Genomic DNA, 17,940 nt, shown 5'->3' on the forward strand with positions numbered 1-17,940 from the left:
GAATCAGGTGATCAGCGCGGCAGCTGATGCGTCGGACCTCGCAGCCCACGGATACTCGCATGGAATCTGTGTTGGGCGCTCCTCCTGGCTACGGCTCACTGGAATTCAACCAGAGGCTCAGCACAGGATACTGAACCTACCCTTCAGTGGAACCTCATTATTCGGCACTCATGCCGATGATGAAATGGCAAAAATGAAGTCTGAGCTAGACACTTGGAAGGCAGTGGGTCTGGAGAAGCGCAGCGATTTTCGGCACAGATTCCACCCATACAACTCGCAATTATCATGAGTGGTTCAAACCCCTCATTGGGCAACGCAACAACCGCCTCAGGCCTGGCCTCACTGACATCAGCGCTGGCCAGGACAAAGGACGGGGAGCTTCCTGACCATCCGCTTTCTCTGCTAAGCCGCTAGCAAAACAATGAGCGTTTGCTTCCCCCATCCCTGTTTCCCACTCCAGTGGGGGGAAATATCAAGGCACACCTGGACGAGTGGCACAAAATAACAAAAGACAAATGTGTGCTCCATATTGTAAAGAATGGCTACTCTATCAGATTCAAGTCCCCTCCTCTGTCAGTTCCACCATGGTGTCCATCAACAAGACTTGCTTCAAGTGGAGCTAGCTATTCTGGTGCAAAAAGAAGCCATTGAAAAAGTTCCCTTGTCCCAACAACAGCAGGAGATTTACTCCCCTATTTCTTGATGTTAAAGAAGGGCCAAAACCGGGAGTACAGACCCATTCTCGACTTAAGACTCTTGAACAAGTTCATCAGCAAGGAGAGGTTCAGGATGCTGGCTCTGCATCAAATCTTCTACCAACTCCATCAAGGGGACTGGATGTGTGCCATCGACCTACAGGATGCACATTTCCATGTACCAATTGCCAGAAAACATCAGAAATTCCTATGGTTCCAGGAAGCATCAGAGCTCTTCCAGTACAAGGTCCTACCATACGGATTAAAATCAGCACTCCGCACGTTCTCAAAATGCATTGCACTGGTAGCATCCTTTCTGCGGAAACAGAAGTTCTTTGTCTAACCATACCTAGACGGCTGGTTGCTCAAGTGCTTGTCACCTCATCTACTGCAGCAACATCAACCATCCTGCATTTGCGTCCTAAAACATTTGGGCCTTTAAGTCAAGTCGACTACAAAAAGCCTATCCTCAACCCAACCCAAAGTATTCACTGCCTGGGTGCGACTCTGGATACCGCAGATGAGAGTTTATCCTCAATCACCAAAAATTGTTGCACTCTCCTCTGCAGCCTTCATCCCACGGTCAGACAGTTATCCTCTCTACTGGGATCCCTGGTGTCCTGCATCTTCATTGTCCCCTATGCCAGGCTGCACATGCGAGCTCTCCAGCAGGCATTAGAGGATCATTAGTCACAAATCTCGGACTGCTGGCAGGACAAAGTGACTCTACCTCAGATGGCCAAGGACTCTCTTTGATAGTGGATGAAGCGTCCTGATTTGTTAAAAGGGGTTCCTTTTTATCAGGACCTTCCCTGCCAGATAGTCATCACGGACACGTCCCTCCAGGGCTGGGGAACTCACATGAGCTCTCTTCAAGTTCAGGGATTGTGGTCAGAAGCAGAGAAGAGGTATCACATTAACATGTTGGAACTGAGGGCCGTACATATAGCTCTCAAGTCATTATTCCCTTCCTTTTTTTTTTTTTTTTTTTTTTTTTTTAAACTTTGTTTATTGAATTTTGTACCAAAACATTACAGTCATACTAGAACCATAAGCGATGTTCAGTGGCATTGCAAGTCGTAAATCATTACATCAGAAAATTCAATAAGTGTCCAGGGTGCATGGGAACAGCAACACTTAAGAACGGCATGAGTCTTAACAGAGGGACACGGGGCGGCAACAGCTGGCAGTAGGGTCATACACAAAGTAAGCATGCAATGAAAGCGTGGGGTCCCGCAGATGGAAGCCTCCCGTGCGCTACACCTCGCCCAAGGCGTGACCGCCATCCATATACCTCGGGCAACAAGCATGTCAACCAATCAACAGGGCGTGGGGATCGCAGGAGAGAGACCAGAGTGGCCGCTCGGGGAAAAGGGGAGGCCAGGGGACACGGGAGCACAACTCCCACCCCCGCAGTCCCGCAACAGTTCATCCGTCACCTTGCACAGGATGTGCGTCAAGAGCACCAGAAGCAGGGTCATCATGGGCCAGAGGGGGAGCATCCTCCGTCAGGGCTCCCGGGTATTGCAGTAGGTAACATTGTAAGGGTCCCCAAATATCAGCAGGGCGGGATCGCACAGGGAGCAGGTCAGAGTATGTCAGTATCTGCTCTTGGCAGTAGACAAGGTCCTTAAGCCATTCCTTGAATTTCGGGGCCCTCCCCCGACCCCACCGGCAAGCTACACGCCGCTTCGCCAACAGCAGCGCCGTAGTGACAAATTTGCGACGCGCTCGCGGAATATGTTTGGTATATCCCAATAGCGCCTGCACCGGCTCGGGCACAAGGGGTAGGTCCACCATCCGCGAAACGGCGGAGTATACGTGGGTCCAATAGGTTTGACTAGCAGGGCAGTCCCAGGACAGGTGCAGAAAGTCTGCATGAGGGGCATGACACCTCTCGCAGGTATCCGAGTTCTGCAGCTGAAATTTGTACTTGGTGACCGGTGTGCAGTACAGGCGATTCAGGAATTTAAAGTGAATGACACGGTGTCTACTGCTCGCAGAAATCTGCTCTGTCTGTATGCAACAATAGGACCACCTGTCATCCCCCAGCTCCAGCCCCAACTCCCGCTCCCCACGGGCCCGTGAAGTGCTGAGTGCAGTGTCAGAGCGTACAGTATGATACAGTATGGAGACCAAGTGGGAGGGCGAGGATGCCTGTAGGACTCTATGCAGTGGACCGGTGATGTCGGGCTCAGCCGGAAATGTCTGCAATATGGATTGCATTCCATGCCTCAATCTAATGTAGAGGAAAAGCTCCAGAGGGGTAGGCGCGTACCCGTCAAAAAAATGTTCCCGGTCGCGGAAGCGCCCCACGGAGAAAAGATCTCCCCACCTCTGAATCCCCAATTTGCGAATCAAATCTTGGAATAATTTCTCTTGTAGCAGGGGTAGCTGCGGATGGTAGGCAATGGGGAGAAGGGGCGAGTACAGAAACGAGCTCGCTACTCGCTTAGATATCTCTAGCCACGCCCTCACTGTACCCTGCAAGGCGTTGTAATTAGCGGTGCTATGAGGAAGTGTACTGTGCAATAGGCCCCGCAGGGGCAGGGGAGCCGCTAGCCAGTCCTCCGCGGCAAGTTGGGGCATAAATGCAACGGGTGGAACCAATAAAACGCATAGTGCGCTTGAGCGCAGTGATAATATAGTTCCAGGTCCGGTATATCCAAACCACCCCGCGAATAAGGAGAGGTCATCACGGCCCACTTCAGCCTAGGTCTCTTCCCACCCCACACCAACCGAGTCAATTCCGAACGCAAACGAGTGAAAAAATGCCGGCCCGGGGGGAAGGGGATGTTCATGAACAGATATAAAAGTCGGGGGAGCACTACCATCTTAATCAAGGCGGCACGTCCCGCCATCGAGAGGGGGAGCGCTAACCAACGGTCCACACAAGAGGAGACGTGCGTCAATGCCGTGCCGTAATTTGATCGCATGAGTTCCTCCCTATCACGAGAAATCCTAATGCCAAGATATTTTACATCAGAATCACACCATTCTATGGGATAGTCAAGTGAGAACCTCTGACATCCATCCGTCAGATGGAGGATCTGAGACTTCGACCAATTGATTCGTACACCCGACATCTCTCCGTACGTTATGAACTCCCGGAGTATCGGGTTCAGGTTATCTTGGGGGTCACGCACATACAAAGTAATGTCATCTGCATAAAGCGACAGCAATAGCTGTCGCTGTTCGCAGAACAGTGCCCTATGTTGATGACGTTGTCGCAACCGCGAGGCGAGGGGCTCCAGCGCCAGTGCAAATAAGAGGGGGGATAAAGGGCACCCCTGCCTGGTCCCACGGGCAATTCCGAAGGGCTCCGATGTCCTCCCATTGACTAAGACTCTGGCACAAGGGCCGCCATAAAGGATAGCTATCCAGCCCAGGAAAACTAGGGGAAAGCCCATACTAGTCAGCACCGCCACCAGGTAATCCCACTCTAGGGAGTCGAACGCTTTCGTCGCGTCCAAAAAGACTGCCACCATCTGGAGACTGGGGGCCACATTCTGTAAAGTAGCAAATAGCGTGCGCAAGTTGTGCGATGTTGCCCTACCTGGTATAAAGCCCGACTGATCCGGGAGTACCAGTCCCTCCATGAGGAGCGTCAACCGGTTAGCCAGAGTTTTGGAAAGGATCTTTGCGTCACAGTTAAGGAGGGACAGGGGCCGATAGGAGTCAGGGGAGGTCGCCGGTTTGCCCGGCTTCAAGAGGGAGGTGATCAAGGCCTCTCTCATGGTAGGGGGGAGTTTCCCCAGCGTGTGGGCTTCCTCAAACACCACCTTCAAAATCGGGGCAAGGATATCTATGTATGCTTTATAAAACTCGATCGGGAGCCCATCGAGCCCCGGGGCCTTCCCAGAGGCCATTTGCATGATGGCCTCGCGAATTTCGTCAATACCAAGAGGTTCCATGAGGAACTTCCTTTGGGCGTCAGAAAACCATCCCAGTGTGATCTCCCCCAAATATTGGCCTAACTCCGGCTGTTCAGTGTGAACGGAGGAGTATAATTCAGTATAATGAGCAACGAATGCTTGCATGATAGACCGGGTGTCCCTGTGGAGCACCCCCGAGCCATCCTGGATCTCGAGAACTTGGTTGTTAAAACGAGGCGGTCGGATTGCCCAAGCCAGGAATTTACCCGGTCGCTCCCCTTCCCCGTACCTGCGAGCCTGGAAGTATTTCCCCCTGAACCGAACCTCCCTGTCCGCAGTTTCTTTATAGTCGGACAAAAGTTTGCGGAACCGGGCCTGCGCCCCAGCATCAGTGTGAAACGTGGGGGCGGTCTCCAAATCCTTAAGATCAGACTCAAGTTTGCGAAGGTCGCTACGCAGAACCTTGAGGACTCCCACCCCTTTCGAGATGCATAGTCCTCTAATTGTGACTTTAAAAGCCTCCCACACCACGGCAACGCTATCCACCGTGCCACCGTTGCGCTGGAAGAAGCTCTCAATTTCCTGCGCAATTTCGGACCGGAAGACGTCGTCCAGCAGGGCAGTGGGCTGCAGTCTCCAGGACATCGGGGAGCCAGCGAGGTCCGTCAATTCGACGCTCAGCAAGACCGGGGCGTGATCGGAGTATGTGCGAGCCAGGTGTTTAACCCAGCCTATCGTGGGAGCAAGTCCCGGGGATACTAGGATGTAGTCCAGTCTCGCCCACGTGGAGTGCGCAGCAGTCCAGTGCGTGCCCTCCCGTGTCGCCGGGTTCCTAGAGCGCCACGTGTACAGCAAGTGACGCTCAGTAAGGAGGTCATGCACATACGCCTGCGAGCGGGTGTAGTGGTGTGGGCCAGGATTCGCCCTATCCCTCTCGGGGTCAACAGCAATGTTAAAGTCGCCTCCCCACACTAGGTAAGTGGAACCGATGCTCAAGATCTCCCCCCAGAGCGTTTGGAGGCAAGACGGATCGTCTGTATTGGGGCCATAATAGCACACTAAAGTGAGCGTGTCCACGCCCATGCGTCCCCAGACAACACAATACCTGCCCTCCCGATCCATCCGTTCGCCCATGTGCACAAAAGGGGTATGCTTCCTAATGAGGATGGCCACCCCACGCGAGTAGGTGGAGTAAGAGGAGAAGGTGCGGTGCACAGCCCAACGTGACGCAAACAGTACAGGCCGGGAGGGATCCAGGTGCGTCTCCTGGAGGAAGGCCACCCCTACTTGATGCCTGTCCAGGTATGCCAGGACGTGTCTACGCTTTCTATGGTCTCCCAAGCCCCTCACATTCCAGGTCAAAAAGTTAAGCTGCCCAGTAAAGTCCCTACGTGTCTGCGGATCACTCATGGAGAAGGAGAAGACTCAAGTACAACAACACAATGCAACCACCGCCCCCCGAATAATGTGAAGAAAACAATGCTAACATCGCCACATTCCATTCAAAACTAGCATAGTTAACAAATCCCCAACTCCCCCCCCCCTTCCCCCCCCCCCCCCCACAGCAGCATCCCAAACATGCTATCTGGACAATCCCCCACCCCCCCACCCCGAAGCAAACCCCCTCTATAGCAAGTGCCAGAGGGGAGCAACATGTAAACTTAAAGTCAAGTGGGTAATACCCTTGGGAGGACAGTCTAGGTGAAAACACAGTAACCCCTCGACTCAGAAGAGTGCACTCAGCAGGGAGCCGAGCCCTCTCCAAGGACAAAAGGGCGCCCAGCGAAGTGAGAGGGTCCTGAGAGTCTGGTGCAAGCAAGAAAAGCGCTGAGCTCCAACAACATCCCCTCACAGTCAACACAATTAGGGCCATGGGTCCCCATACCAAGTCTCACCACGGCAGACCCGTGCAACACCTTACCAGCTGACAAGCAACAGTCTCGGAGGCGACCAGGTAACGATGCAGCACCATCATCCGGTCGCCGGCGAAGAGGGGCAGTCCAGGTCACGTTTCTTGAGTCGCTTCAAGAACTCCTCCGCCTGTTGGGGTTTAGTGCAAAAGAGTTGTTTCCCTTGAGTGATGCGCAGGCGGGCCGGGTAAAGAAGCGCATAGTCAATTTGTGCAGCTCGCAGTTTGTGCTTGACCTGGACGAATTTCTTCCGCTCCTCCTGAACCACCGGGGTGAAGTCTGGGAATATGGTGAAGGTTGTGCCGCCATAGGATAGGGTCTTCTTCTCCCTCGCCGTCCGAAGCGCGACATCTCGGTCACGGAAGTTCAGCAAGCGTGCGATGATAGGGCGGGGGGGAGCCCCCGGCGGCGGCCTCAGGGCAAGAGATCTGTGCGCCCTTTCGACGATGAACTGAGGTGAAAGGGAGTCCGTGCCCACCACCTCTCGCAGGAGACCCTCGACATAGTCCTCCATCTTGCCCGTGTGGGTCGATTCTGGAATGCCAATTAAGCGAATATTGTTCCTTCGACTGCGCGCTTCCAAGTCCTCATTTTTGGCTGCTATTACGTGTAGGACCTTGTCCATGCGCGCCACAGTGGCAGACAGTTCCGATGTGCGATCTTCGGTGTCCGAGATACGTCTCTCCGTCTCCGTGAGGCGTTCGCCATGACTGTCAACCTTATGCACAATCGAGTCCATGCGGGACTGCATGGAGTCCATTTTGTCCACTATGGTCGCTAGACTTTGCCGCATATCCAGCAGTATGGACTTAACATCCTCCTCCGGTGGAGCCTCCGCCGACGTCGTCCCCCCCGCAGCGGGCCCCGGCTGCGACCTGGTCGGCTTCTTGGGCTCGAAAGTGAGGCGAGGCTGACGATTGTCCGGCTTCCCCATGGCAGCGCTGCCAAGCCGCCCACGGCAGGATCGAGGGCGCGTCCGGGCAAGCCGAGGCCGTAGGTCAGGCCACGAGGGCAAGCAGCAAAACGGGGGGGAGTGCGGCAATGCAGGGGAGGGGGGAAGTCTCCGGATCGGACCGCGGGTCACAGGATCATCCACAATCCCACAATTCGACCCCCTCCACCAGCTATGAGGGACCCCGCTGGGGGCCAACCCTCGCTCCAGAGAACGACCGCGATCACCCAGGCAGTCCCCTCATCTGCTCAGCAGGCAGCTCCTCACCTGTGCGTCCGGGGCGACCTCTGCGCGGAACTCCAGTGAATAATAACCAGGCAGGCGGGGGGAGGAAGGTTCCGGGGCGAGCCCCACAGGCATGCACCTCCGTCCGGCGTCTCCAGGCCAAAGGCCCCCCCCACCGGCGGACACCACAAAGCAGGCACCAGCGCAGGAGGGCCAGCGAGTAGTACTCTAGGCAGGCAGTCCCTCCAAGCTCCGACGATCTGTCGGTCGGTCACGTAACACCCAGTGGGCAGGCAGCCAGGCCCCAGCGGGGGGGGACGGGAGATCCTCACACGTCGAGGCGAGCGAGGCAGCACCGCACCGTAGCGAGGATCAGTGGAGGGCAGGGCGGGCGGCCGCCGCAGCCGCGGCACCAGCCGGGCGCACCCGTCACCAGCGCTAGCGCCCGCCGGGCCCCCCGCCGCCACCTAGATCTTCCGCTCGCCTCCGATCCGGGGTATGCAGTTGGGCGCACCACAATCCCCGCAGTCGCGCCGTAGGGCCGTCGCCCGCGGCTCCGGATCCGGAGGTGAGGCCCAGCGTCCACGTGGGAAGCACCGGCCTCTCGTTACGGCAGCTCCCCGGTCTCGGCTCCAGTGGGACGCACGCCTCGTCCGGTGCGGTCCGCAGCGGCTCCCCGGGTCGATTTCACCGGGCCACGAAGGATGAAAAAGCGCTCAGGCCGTAGTAGGGATATAGGGGCGTCTACTCATGTCTGCGCAGGCAGCAAAAGACGACTTTCAGGCAGGATAATGGAGGATTTCGTCGCCGGGCTGCGGGAGCTTCACCCGAAGGCAGCCATTCCGCTGTGCGCCACCTAGCGCCTCCCATTATTCCCTTCCTTCCAGTTGCACTACCTGTTAGTTCAGTCGAACACTACCACAGCTATGCATTACCTGAACAAACAGCGTGGAGCCAGGTCAAGACCCTTATCACAAGAGGCCCAAGCCATATAGAAGTGGCTACTGGCGAGACAGTGGAATGTATTTTTGATCCATCTCCCAGACACACTCCATGTCCATTTAGATGCCTTCAGTCGCAACTTCAACGAAACTCACGACTGGGTGTTAAACAACAGGATAGTTTCAAACCATGGGGAGTTCTAGACATCGATCTTTTTGCGGATGTGACAAATGCAAAATGCTGCGTCATTTCCAGGCATCCTCAACCAGGATCCAGATGGAATGTGCTTTTGATCAGCTGGTCAGACATTACTTTATGCTTTTCCTCCAATTCGGCTCATTCCTCTGGTCATCAACAAGTTCTACAGAGCCAAGACCAGGATGATTCTTGTCGCACTGGAGTGGCCTAGCCACTGGTGGTACCTGGACCTTCTTCACCTGTCCGAGACCCCACACAGGAGGTTGCTATGTTCTCCGGGTCAACTCACCAAACTCAGTGGAGGGTGTTACAACCCCAGCATCCCCTCTTTGAGTTTGAATGCAGCATCAGGTGCCACTACTAAAATAACGTAGACCGCATCCAAAAGTGCCTAATGGACGGAAGGACCCCTTAATAAGCTCCTATCCAACACGGTGTTCCTAGCGTCTGACCCTATTTAGGCACTTTTAGATGCACGTCCATTAGGCACTTTTGGATGCTGTCTAAGTTATTTTACTAGTGGCACCCGATGTTGAATTACTTCCACTTTATATTGATTGCAATATTCCTGCAGCACGAAGTAACTAAATATTCTGGCTGTTTTCAAGAAGAAATCAGAACCTCGCACGGTTCCCTTATTTAATAGAGGGATTGGAGAAGACCTTACATTCCCTTTTCTCTATGAAGCCCTAGAAATAAGTCTTTGGACAAAAAACATACCTTTATGGATAGTATTCTAAACCTGCAAGCCTTGAAAAAGACACGTTGGTGACAAAACACGTCAGCTGTTTTTCTGAAGGAAGCACCTGTAGAGATGGATTGTACAGATGAATACGATAATGCTGACTGTGGTGAATAAAACCTGTTTCTATTTTAAATACTCTAAGTGTTTTGGATCTTACACTTATGTAATACATATTGAGTGCTTGGGTTGCCAATCTCAATAATATTGTATACAGTCGGGGTCACAGGACCTAGACTGTAATAATCACTTTGAGTAGTAGGGTGTTGTTAAATCCAGGAGCACCATATTCTTTGAGTATACCACGAATATTTACCAAATGCCCACCATTTGCATTGTGTCTTCTAAGAGGTGCTAAAATTAAACCACCTGTATGGATTGGTAATGCTATTAGATATGTTTATTTTAAATGAGAAATTCAATGCAATTTTGGCATTTTAGTCTTTTATGGTGTTCTAGCCTGCATGTATATGTTTATACATATATATTTATGTTTGAGGCTACTTCGTACATTTAACTCTTTAAACATACATGTATATATGTATTTTTATATGCTCTGGGGTTCCCACGCATGGGCAGGACTCTTCAGTGCTTATTACTGATGAGTATCCCTGGAAGAGAAGTAGGATTACAGGTAAGTAACGTATCCTATTTTTAAAAGAAAGGTCGGGATGTGCGGTAGGACCTCATAATTTACTGTGTGAGTCGCTGGATCCTAAACAAGATGAAAATGTAGTGCTGCTGCTTTTTAAAAGGAATTATTGTAAGGACTTCTGTTAGTCTTTCATACTTGCTGATGTGAGATCACTAGCCAGAAAGTTTTGTGTTTGCCAGATGCATATACAAGTTTCCTAAAATACTCGAGCTAAACATTGCAGTGGATGCAAGTAGCTCTTTGATTGTACTGCCTTAGAACAGTGACTTTTAAGAGCGGTTCTTGTGTAATTCAGTCATTCAGCATCCCGAGGCAGGATTCGTCAAAGTCCCCATCACTGCAATGAGGCATCAGTGGAATCGAACAATAATGCCACCTCTTTGTTTCACCTTCAATCTGTCATAAAGATTGATCAGCTCACTGCTGACTTGAGCCAGGTGGCTTGCAGTGTGGGAATGCTGATCAACAGGATGGTTCAGACAACTCTTTTCTCTTGCTGAGATATTATTGCAGCCCTTTTTTGCCATGCGAAGCTAGTAACTGCGCTCTGTCTCGAACTGATAGCGCAAAAGCATCCAGAGGAAGGGTGTGGCGGGGTGAGAGTTGGATCCGGAGGAGGCGAGAATAAGCCTTCACGAAAGAGTGAAGTGGAGTAAGGTCTGCGGTGGGGTGAGATGCAATAGATCTTGGATGCGAGAGGGAGGTTGGCAGCCTCGCATGGGGTGGAAAGCGATGCCAAGGTCGTGGTACCCTATCAGGCAGAACCCATAAAAGAAGAAGAGATGCTGCGGTATACAAGACTACACAAGGTGACATGACAAAAGTTTTAGCGAAGTTTACTGTCTAATTGCTTGAAAAGAACACTGAGATACACTGCTTCCCACACAGTAACCCGGCCTCTTGCGACTGGCATTTGTGTCACAGCTGACATGTAACCCTGAGCTTTAGCTAACTCGCTTCCCTGCTTATCAGGTGTAAATACCTCCGTGGAAGCCACGTCATTTACCAGAAAACTCTTTCTATAAAAGGAAGGTCAAAATACTCCTCGTTTGCTTTCTTTGGAAGAAATTCTGCTGCTTAAACTATTTTAATCGGCTCTGCAGCCCTCCAGTGAAAGCAGTCCATTGTCTGCAGCGCTGGAATATGTGTGTTTGTTAGCAGACTTGTTTCTCAACGTCACGGATGCAATACAAGGAAGTATTTTCGAAGCCATTGTGTCCTGTTAAGAGAAGAATTTTCTCATAGGCGCTGAATGAGAAGAACTATTTTAAAAGTATGCCACCCGCATTCCTAGACTGAGAGATCAGGCCTGGCACAGCGGCTGCAGTTCCCAGGCTCTGCTGTGTCTGCTGTGTTATATTTGCCCTCGGTCTGCTGCCTTCATAGGTCTCACTCCACTGAGTGCTTGTGGCGACTCGGGAGGCTGAGTTCGCTTGAAGGGAACAGTTATTTAGCATGAAGTAGTTTGCAATGTTGCTGCCTGCCTGGTTGATGGGTGGCCAACCAGGCAGTGTAAACAAACAGAGTTAAAATCGATGAGTCGGTCATTTCACAAATGTGGTGGCCCAGTGAGCCCAGACAGTTCCGCATGAAGCGTCCAGTGGCATCCGACTTTGAAGTATGTTCTTGGGCATTCACACAGATAGAACTATTCCAGTGCCAGCGATAACCGTCTAGAATCAAAATCTGCTGCGCTACTCACAGCTGTAGACTTCTTACTGATAAAAGGTAGAAGAGCATTGGCATGTTTAATTTCTAGTGCATATTAAAGTAAATGTTGCCCCCCCCCCCCCTTTTCAACCTCCTCATATTTCCTACTTGCAGCGCTCCAGGCTGTGCATTTCAAACACATCACACTTTTGGGCTCCACAGAGGGCAAAGCGTGGGTGTGAATGTTGTGCATCTGTAAGAGGTGCCTGTCTGGAAACGCTGCTTGGGAATGAACTGTCTCTAATCTAGGGCATCATCACTGCGAGCCATTGTTTGTAGTCCGTGCACCTAAAATATTCAATTTGTAACTGAGGAACACCTTTGTTCTGGGATGAAACTCTTGCTAAAGATTGAAACTTGCCTGGCGTGTGGGTGATCGTGCTGGTTGTTTCTTTCCTCTGAATGGCAGGTGATGGGTATGGAGCAGGGTCCCTCTGTACGTCCTTACTTCCTTCTGAGAGTATTTGCATGATGTATGTATGGAAGAAGCTGTTCTATGTGCCTTGATGCTGGTCCAATCTACAAGGTGCTGGGGTAATGGTATGTCTTTAAGGTCAGGCACCTGCTGCTGAGGCATGCTATGATGTAGCATATAGTGATTCAGACCTTCTGATAGACACCTGATCAGCTGCTAGCAGAGGACACAGTTTGTTCTTGGATATAACCACTTTATTTCCATTCCCCCTAGGATTGAAAAACGTGAAAAGTACAGCCGAAGACGAGCCTACAATGACGATTCAGACATAGACTACATCAATGAGAGGAATGCCAAGTTCAACAAGAAAGCGGAGCGCTTCTACGGCAAATACACTGCGGAGATCAAGCAGAACCTGGAGAGAGGAACAGCCGTATAAACTGTTTGAATTCTTCAAACCTGCAGATAATGGAACCATTGATCAGTTGCTCAACCAACATTCGTCAATATGTCTGCCAACTAGACAACTTTTCACAAGTGCAGTCGGTGGCACAGTTATACATTCTCCACTGCAGGTCTTAAAATAATGTAATTATCCCAACATTAATACATGCCACCACTTTGAAACATTTCCGTACATCTTTTAATTATGTACCACCCAAAAAATAAAATTATAGCAAAGAATGTCTTGGCTTAAGGCACTCTTGAGCAACTGACACCTCTTGATGGTTTTGGCAAAGCTGTGGAATTCTGGTAACGAACCACCAGGAACTACTGACACTTCCTTCACACTGTGTCGAAAGCGAAGTCAAAAATAATGTTAGCCTTTAAATGTCCCTAATATTGGGCAGTAAGTTAAACTTTGGAAGCAACAATTACTTCTGTGACCAATAAAAATTAATATGGGACTTGGCATTTTTTTTTTTAAATCTATGGTTGCTTTTATTTCGTAATGGAGATCTCTCTTCTAACATTCAGATACCAGTAGCTGCGTTATTGAATTTGATATTTTTGTACACAAGCACAGATTCATGTATTATATTCAGTTTGGGCATTTGTACAGTGAAAACAATTGTGTATAGTCAGTCATAAGGAGACTAATGTAATCAGAGGGATAAGTGGAAGAAGAGAAGCCAATGGAAGGAGGATTTGGTGTGAGATATTTGTGCAGAGATGGGTCCAGTGGGCACAGGAGTGGGACATAGGAAGTGTGAAGAAGAGGAGAGGGGCATTGATACAATGGTTGGGGGAAGAGGTGAAATGAAATGAAATCCAATTTATAAAGCGCTACTAAGCCCAATGGGCGTCAAGGCGCCTAACCCAAAAATGCTGGTTGAAACAGATGGACGTGCTTACGGGTAGGCCTTAATAAAACACCACGTTTTGAGCGCTTTTTTAAAGAGGGCTAATGAAGGTTGGGCCTTAATCTCCGAGGGAAGGGCATTCCATAAACGAGGGGCCACATTGGAAAAAGCCCTGCTGCCCCATCTGACTTTCTTGAAGCGGGGAACTACAAGAAGATTCATCTCAGAGGAGCGGAGACACCTGCCAGGGATATAACAGGTTAGTAATGAACCTAAGGCATCCAAGGAGCCAGCCAAAAGGGCTCTATACACCAAGCACAGAAGTTTGAACAAGATCCTGTGCTGGATTGGAAGCCAATGCAAACTTTTCCTAGCCAAAGTAGCCGAAGAGGTGTTAGGTGCAGCTAGAACAAATCTTGCTGCCGCATTCTGCACAACCTGAAGGCGATAGATGAGACCCTTGTTAATATCTGCATACAGTGCATTACAGTAGTCCAACCTTGAACCCACTAGCGCAACCACTGTCTGCCTACGGGCCTGGGGGGAAAGATAATGAACAATTCTCCTAAGGTATATATTTAGTGCACATGGAGGGGCAGAAAGCAAGTGTAGGAGAAGATAATTTGGGCAGGACATTAGAGCTGGTAATGTGTGTTGCACTAGAGCTTCTGAGGCTTGGGTTCATGATCAAAGAAGGCAACAGCTGGAGGATCCCTCCGCTGTCCAAAGTGCAGACCTATAACCTTGTTATAGCGCGATATACACTGCTTTGATCATGAAGGATCTCTCTGGGGTGGATAAACTGTCCACCATTTGCATGAAGTAACAATAACTGGTACTGCCTGTGAAAGTCTTGTCTAGGTGTGAACCAGTAAACTCATAGGTGAATCAGAGCAGACTCTTTTCTCTGTCGTCTGCCTGATTTTGTTCTCTTCTGACATCGTAACTTCTTTCTGCACAAAAAGAGGGAATCGAAGACATGCTGAAATACAACCTGTCTACTTTATTCATGCTGAGCAAAATAATAGGCAGCACAGAGTATAAGCAAGGGAAGGACCGGAGCACCAGTAGTTCTTTGATCCCATGGTTTAGTGTTGGTTCTCATAATGCCAATAATATGCTGTCTGATGTTTGACTAGTAGTGGAAGTTGTTTCTCAATATTCATTAAGTAAGTCATTATCAGATGCAAACGTATCTCTGATTCTGAGAACAATTTCCAAGCATCTTGCTTCTTTTCCCTGCCATAATAACAATTGTTTGGCACCCTGTCGCCCTGCATGCATTGCTACCAGAATCCACTGATGAACATCATGCTGACCTTGTTCCACAGGTAAGAGCAGCCGGGGGCTGCTTGGATACTGCTTGCTGAACGCGCGGGACAGAGTCCGGTCTTGCTCATTTAATATTTGGTGTCCAGCAGCCCCTGGCTGTTCCTCAATGTTTTTCAAAGCTTCCCTTTCGTTCTTGCTTGGCTTTGAGAGTTGCCATTGGCTTATCTTCTGACCATCCACATCAGTGCAGAGGGTTGCAAATTGCACTCCTTTCTAGGGAAAAATAAACAGGGCTCTAGCAGCAGTGCTGCGGATCCTCCGGACCGAAAGCGCGCATGTGTGAACCCTCCCTAATGGTGTCAGTTCTCTTTGAGTGTCACACCCCTTAGAGGTGGCAATGTTTATGGGCAAGTAACCCAAATACATCCCAACTTGTAGTTTCCAACAAGCGCCATAAGCAGATGGTGGATCGATCACATGTGAACCTGTGGTCTGAGAATCAAGAAGATGTTTTCAGATCCAGGAAGTGTGAGTTGCGGGGGTGCGAGTATCCCAGGTACAGTTGCTTGCCCAAAGCCTCGGCCTCTAGCTTTATCACAAAGAGTGTTACAATGGCTGACCTGCAAGCCTGCTAAATGTGTTTCTTTCCTTAAATTAATGACGAGGGTAGAAGAGCCAGGCCAAACACTTTATTATAGCCTCTAATTTCGCCTGTGGCTGTGCAGGGGGTAGATCCCGCAGAGTCATTGTACCTCAGGGTGTGTTAGCCTTTGCCAGAACACTCCGCAGCCAGTACTGCTGGGTCAAACCATAGGAACGGAAACTTTTGATGGAAATCTGCAGTCGGGTACCTTTCAGAAAATAAGAGTCTGTGTTATGAATGGGTCACTGGCCTGGTAACTTTTTGTGAAGGCGACTTTTTTCCCTCTTGACATAAATCGGTTTCCTCTATGCTGTTTAGCACCGCAAGATTGTACAATGCACAAAAACATGTCATCCTAATGACCGTAAACTCCAGCATAAAGAGGGCCTAGGGAGGCTCTTATGCCTCGATTCAATGTTTGCACTATTCCTATACCTCAAACCGCTGAATGAGGAGACGCTTGTTTATGTCGGAGATCTCCACTGAGTAAGACTTGAGCTCTAATCCAGACAAGAAGCGCTGAACGAGCATAGGCACTGGCTTTACTCTGAAAAGAGGGAGGGAAACGGCTGAAGTGTCTTGAATTGCCCAGATGTGCTCCTCCTACAAGTCTCTTTCTCTGCTCTGGCACTGACGCTTGCAAAGGTCTTTTCCTTTGTTACCACTGCTAGCAGTATGAAAGTTTGCCAAGCTGTATCACACCACATTTCTTTCATATTACCGCTCGGAGGATCCTTACCTTTGAAGTGCCCAAAAAAGCATTGCCTTAACTCACAAAGTCTTTGTCCACTGCTAACAAGCAGCTATATCGCATCCGAAGCCCTTCTTTTGCGTGTGCATCAACCTCCGCTTGCCTGTTATTCCTTTTAGTTACAGTGTGAGCTGTATCATGGAAGGCGCCCACTTCCACATCGACAGTCTGAGTTGAGGAATACGTGTAACCTGAATGTGGAAAGGGCTAGCTTTAATTTATGCAGCTGTGCATTTTGGTCATTAACTCAAAGTTCTATGCTTGCTTGCTATACCTAGGAAATATTGATTTGTTAGAGATAACTACATGTGCACTGTGTGGGTTTTTGGTTTCTGTGCCTGTTATTGTTAAGGCACCTGTGGGGTTGGAAAAAAACGACAAACCCAATTGGTGGCTTTGCCAATTCATTTCTTGTGTTGCTTTTCAGCATTCCACGAAATGCTTACATTAATGGTTACAGTATCCAATAGATTGGTTAGTAACAGCACAAGTGTCAGTCAATCAATACTGCCATAAAAGTACATCATAGAAACTTTCAAACAATCACTGCAAACCACGATGAAAATTTGTAAAAATCAAACAATGCCTGAATAAAAACAAACCATCATACAAAACTTGTCGCTAAAGCTATTAAATGCAAATCGAGAAGAGTCATGACAAAGTCTAAACAGGCGCTGGTTAAAAATATCTTTTTCTGAGGGTTAGTGACCCTCGTATAAAATTAATGATGGTGCTGCATACTTCCACTCAACCAAGCTGTTGTACAAGAAGGACTTTCACTACTTACAAGTTGAAATTTAAAAACGTAACATTGGGATTTAAAAAAGGGTTCGCCAGGACTTGTAAAGAGAGCATAAAATGAACTGTACTTTTATGTAAACAGTTATCACAGGGGCATGTCGGTGGTTTTTGAACCACACACCATGTTGGGGGAAGACTAAAAGAAAGTAATGAGCCCAAGTGTAACCTGGTTAAAAATAGTCTCTGTTGGGTATTGTCTGCATAAGTTAAATATAGCTCCAGTTGATGTCTAAGGGGTAGAGCATGGTCATTTTCCAAAAGAAGACAGCTAGACGCCCTTGGTTCAATGCACATATTGACCCTGGTCATAAAAGAGGAACCTCGTCCAGGCTCTTGCAGAAGACCCTAATAATTTTGGGTTGGAGAAGTTCTGTAGCACCCCCAATCCTACAAAAGTGCTCTTGACATAAGCTAACCAGGGAATGCTACCCTACTTGTCCAAAGACAAGCATTCTAAAAGGATAGTTTTAGTAAAGCCTAACTTGGGGAATTGCCAGATTTTCAACTATAGCAAGAGAGGGACCTGACCTAGAAGATCTTCCAAATAGTTCAAACCCACCTCCGAATGGCAGTAGAAAGTAAACGTCTTGGGAGGGAGCGCTAGTAGTCTATGCAAAAAGCTATTTTGTAGATTGTCACAGTGGCAATGCCCCTAAACTGCATATCCATAGGTGGCAACCGAAACACATTTAGATTTATGAATCTCTTTCACTGGCCTATGACCCAGTTTTGATGCAAAACGGAATACTGCTCCAGCCGTACTAGAAAGTTTTGCTGAGAATCAAAAGGGATGCCTACATAATTAAAGCTATCTACTCTGGTGATGCAAACTCCGTCAATATAATGGGCT

General features: G+C 49.3%; 1 protein-coding gene across 2 annotated transcripts in view; it reads left to right on the forward strand.

Annotated features, from left to right (window-relative positions):
- Positions 1-13,227, forward strand: part of SYF2 (SYF2 pre-mRNA splicing factor) — a 157,459-nt gene extending 144,232 nt beyond the window's left edge. For both annotated transcript variants that reach the window (XM_085630804.1, XM_085630803.1), the window contains one exon: positions 12,593-13,227. Coding sequence is in view for 1 of the 2 variants with exons in the window: in XM_085630803.1 (XP_085486929.1) it covers positions 12,593-12,758 (166 nt within the window). In the remaining variant the exon portion in view is untranslated. The remainder of the gene's footprint in view (positions 1-12,592) is intronic.
- Positions 13,228-17,940: the final 4,713 nt, after the last annotated feature.

The sequence above is a fragment of the Triturus cristatus genome, chromosome 10 (genome assembly GCF_964204655.1).
Source record: "Triturus cristatus chromosome 10, aTriCri1.1, whole genome shotgun sequence".
Lineage (NCBI taxonomy): Eukaryota > Metazoa > Chordata > Amphibia > Caudata > Salamandridae > Triturus > Triturus cristatus.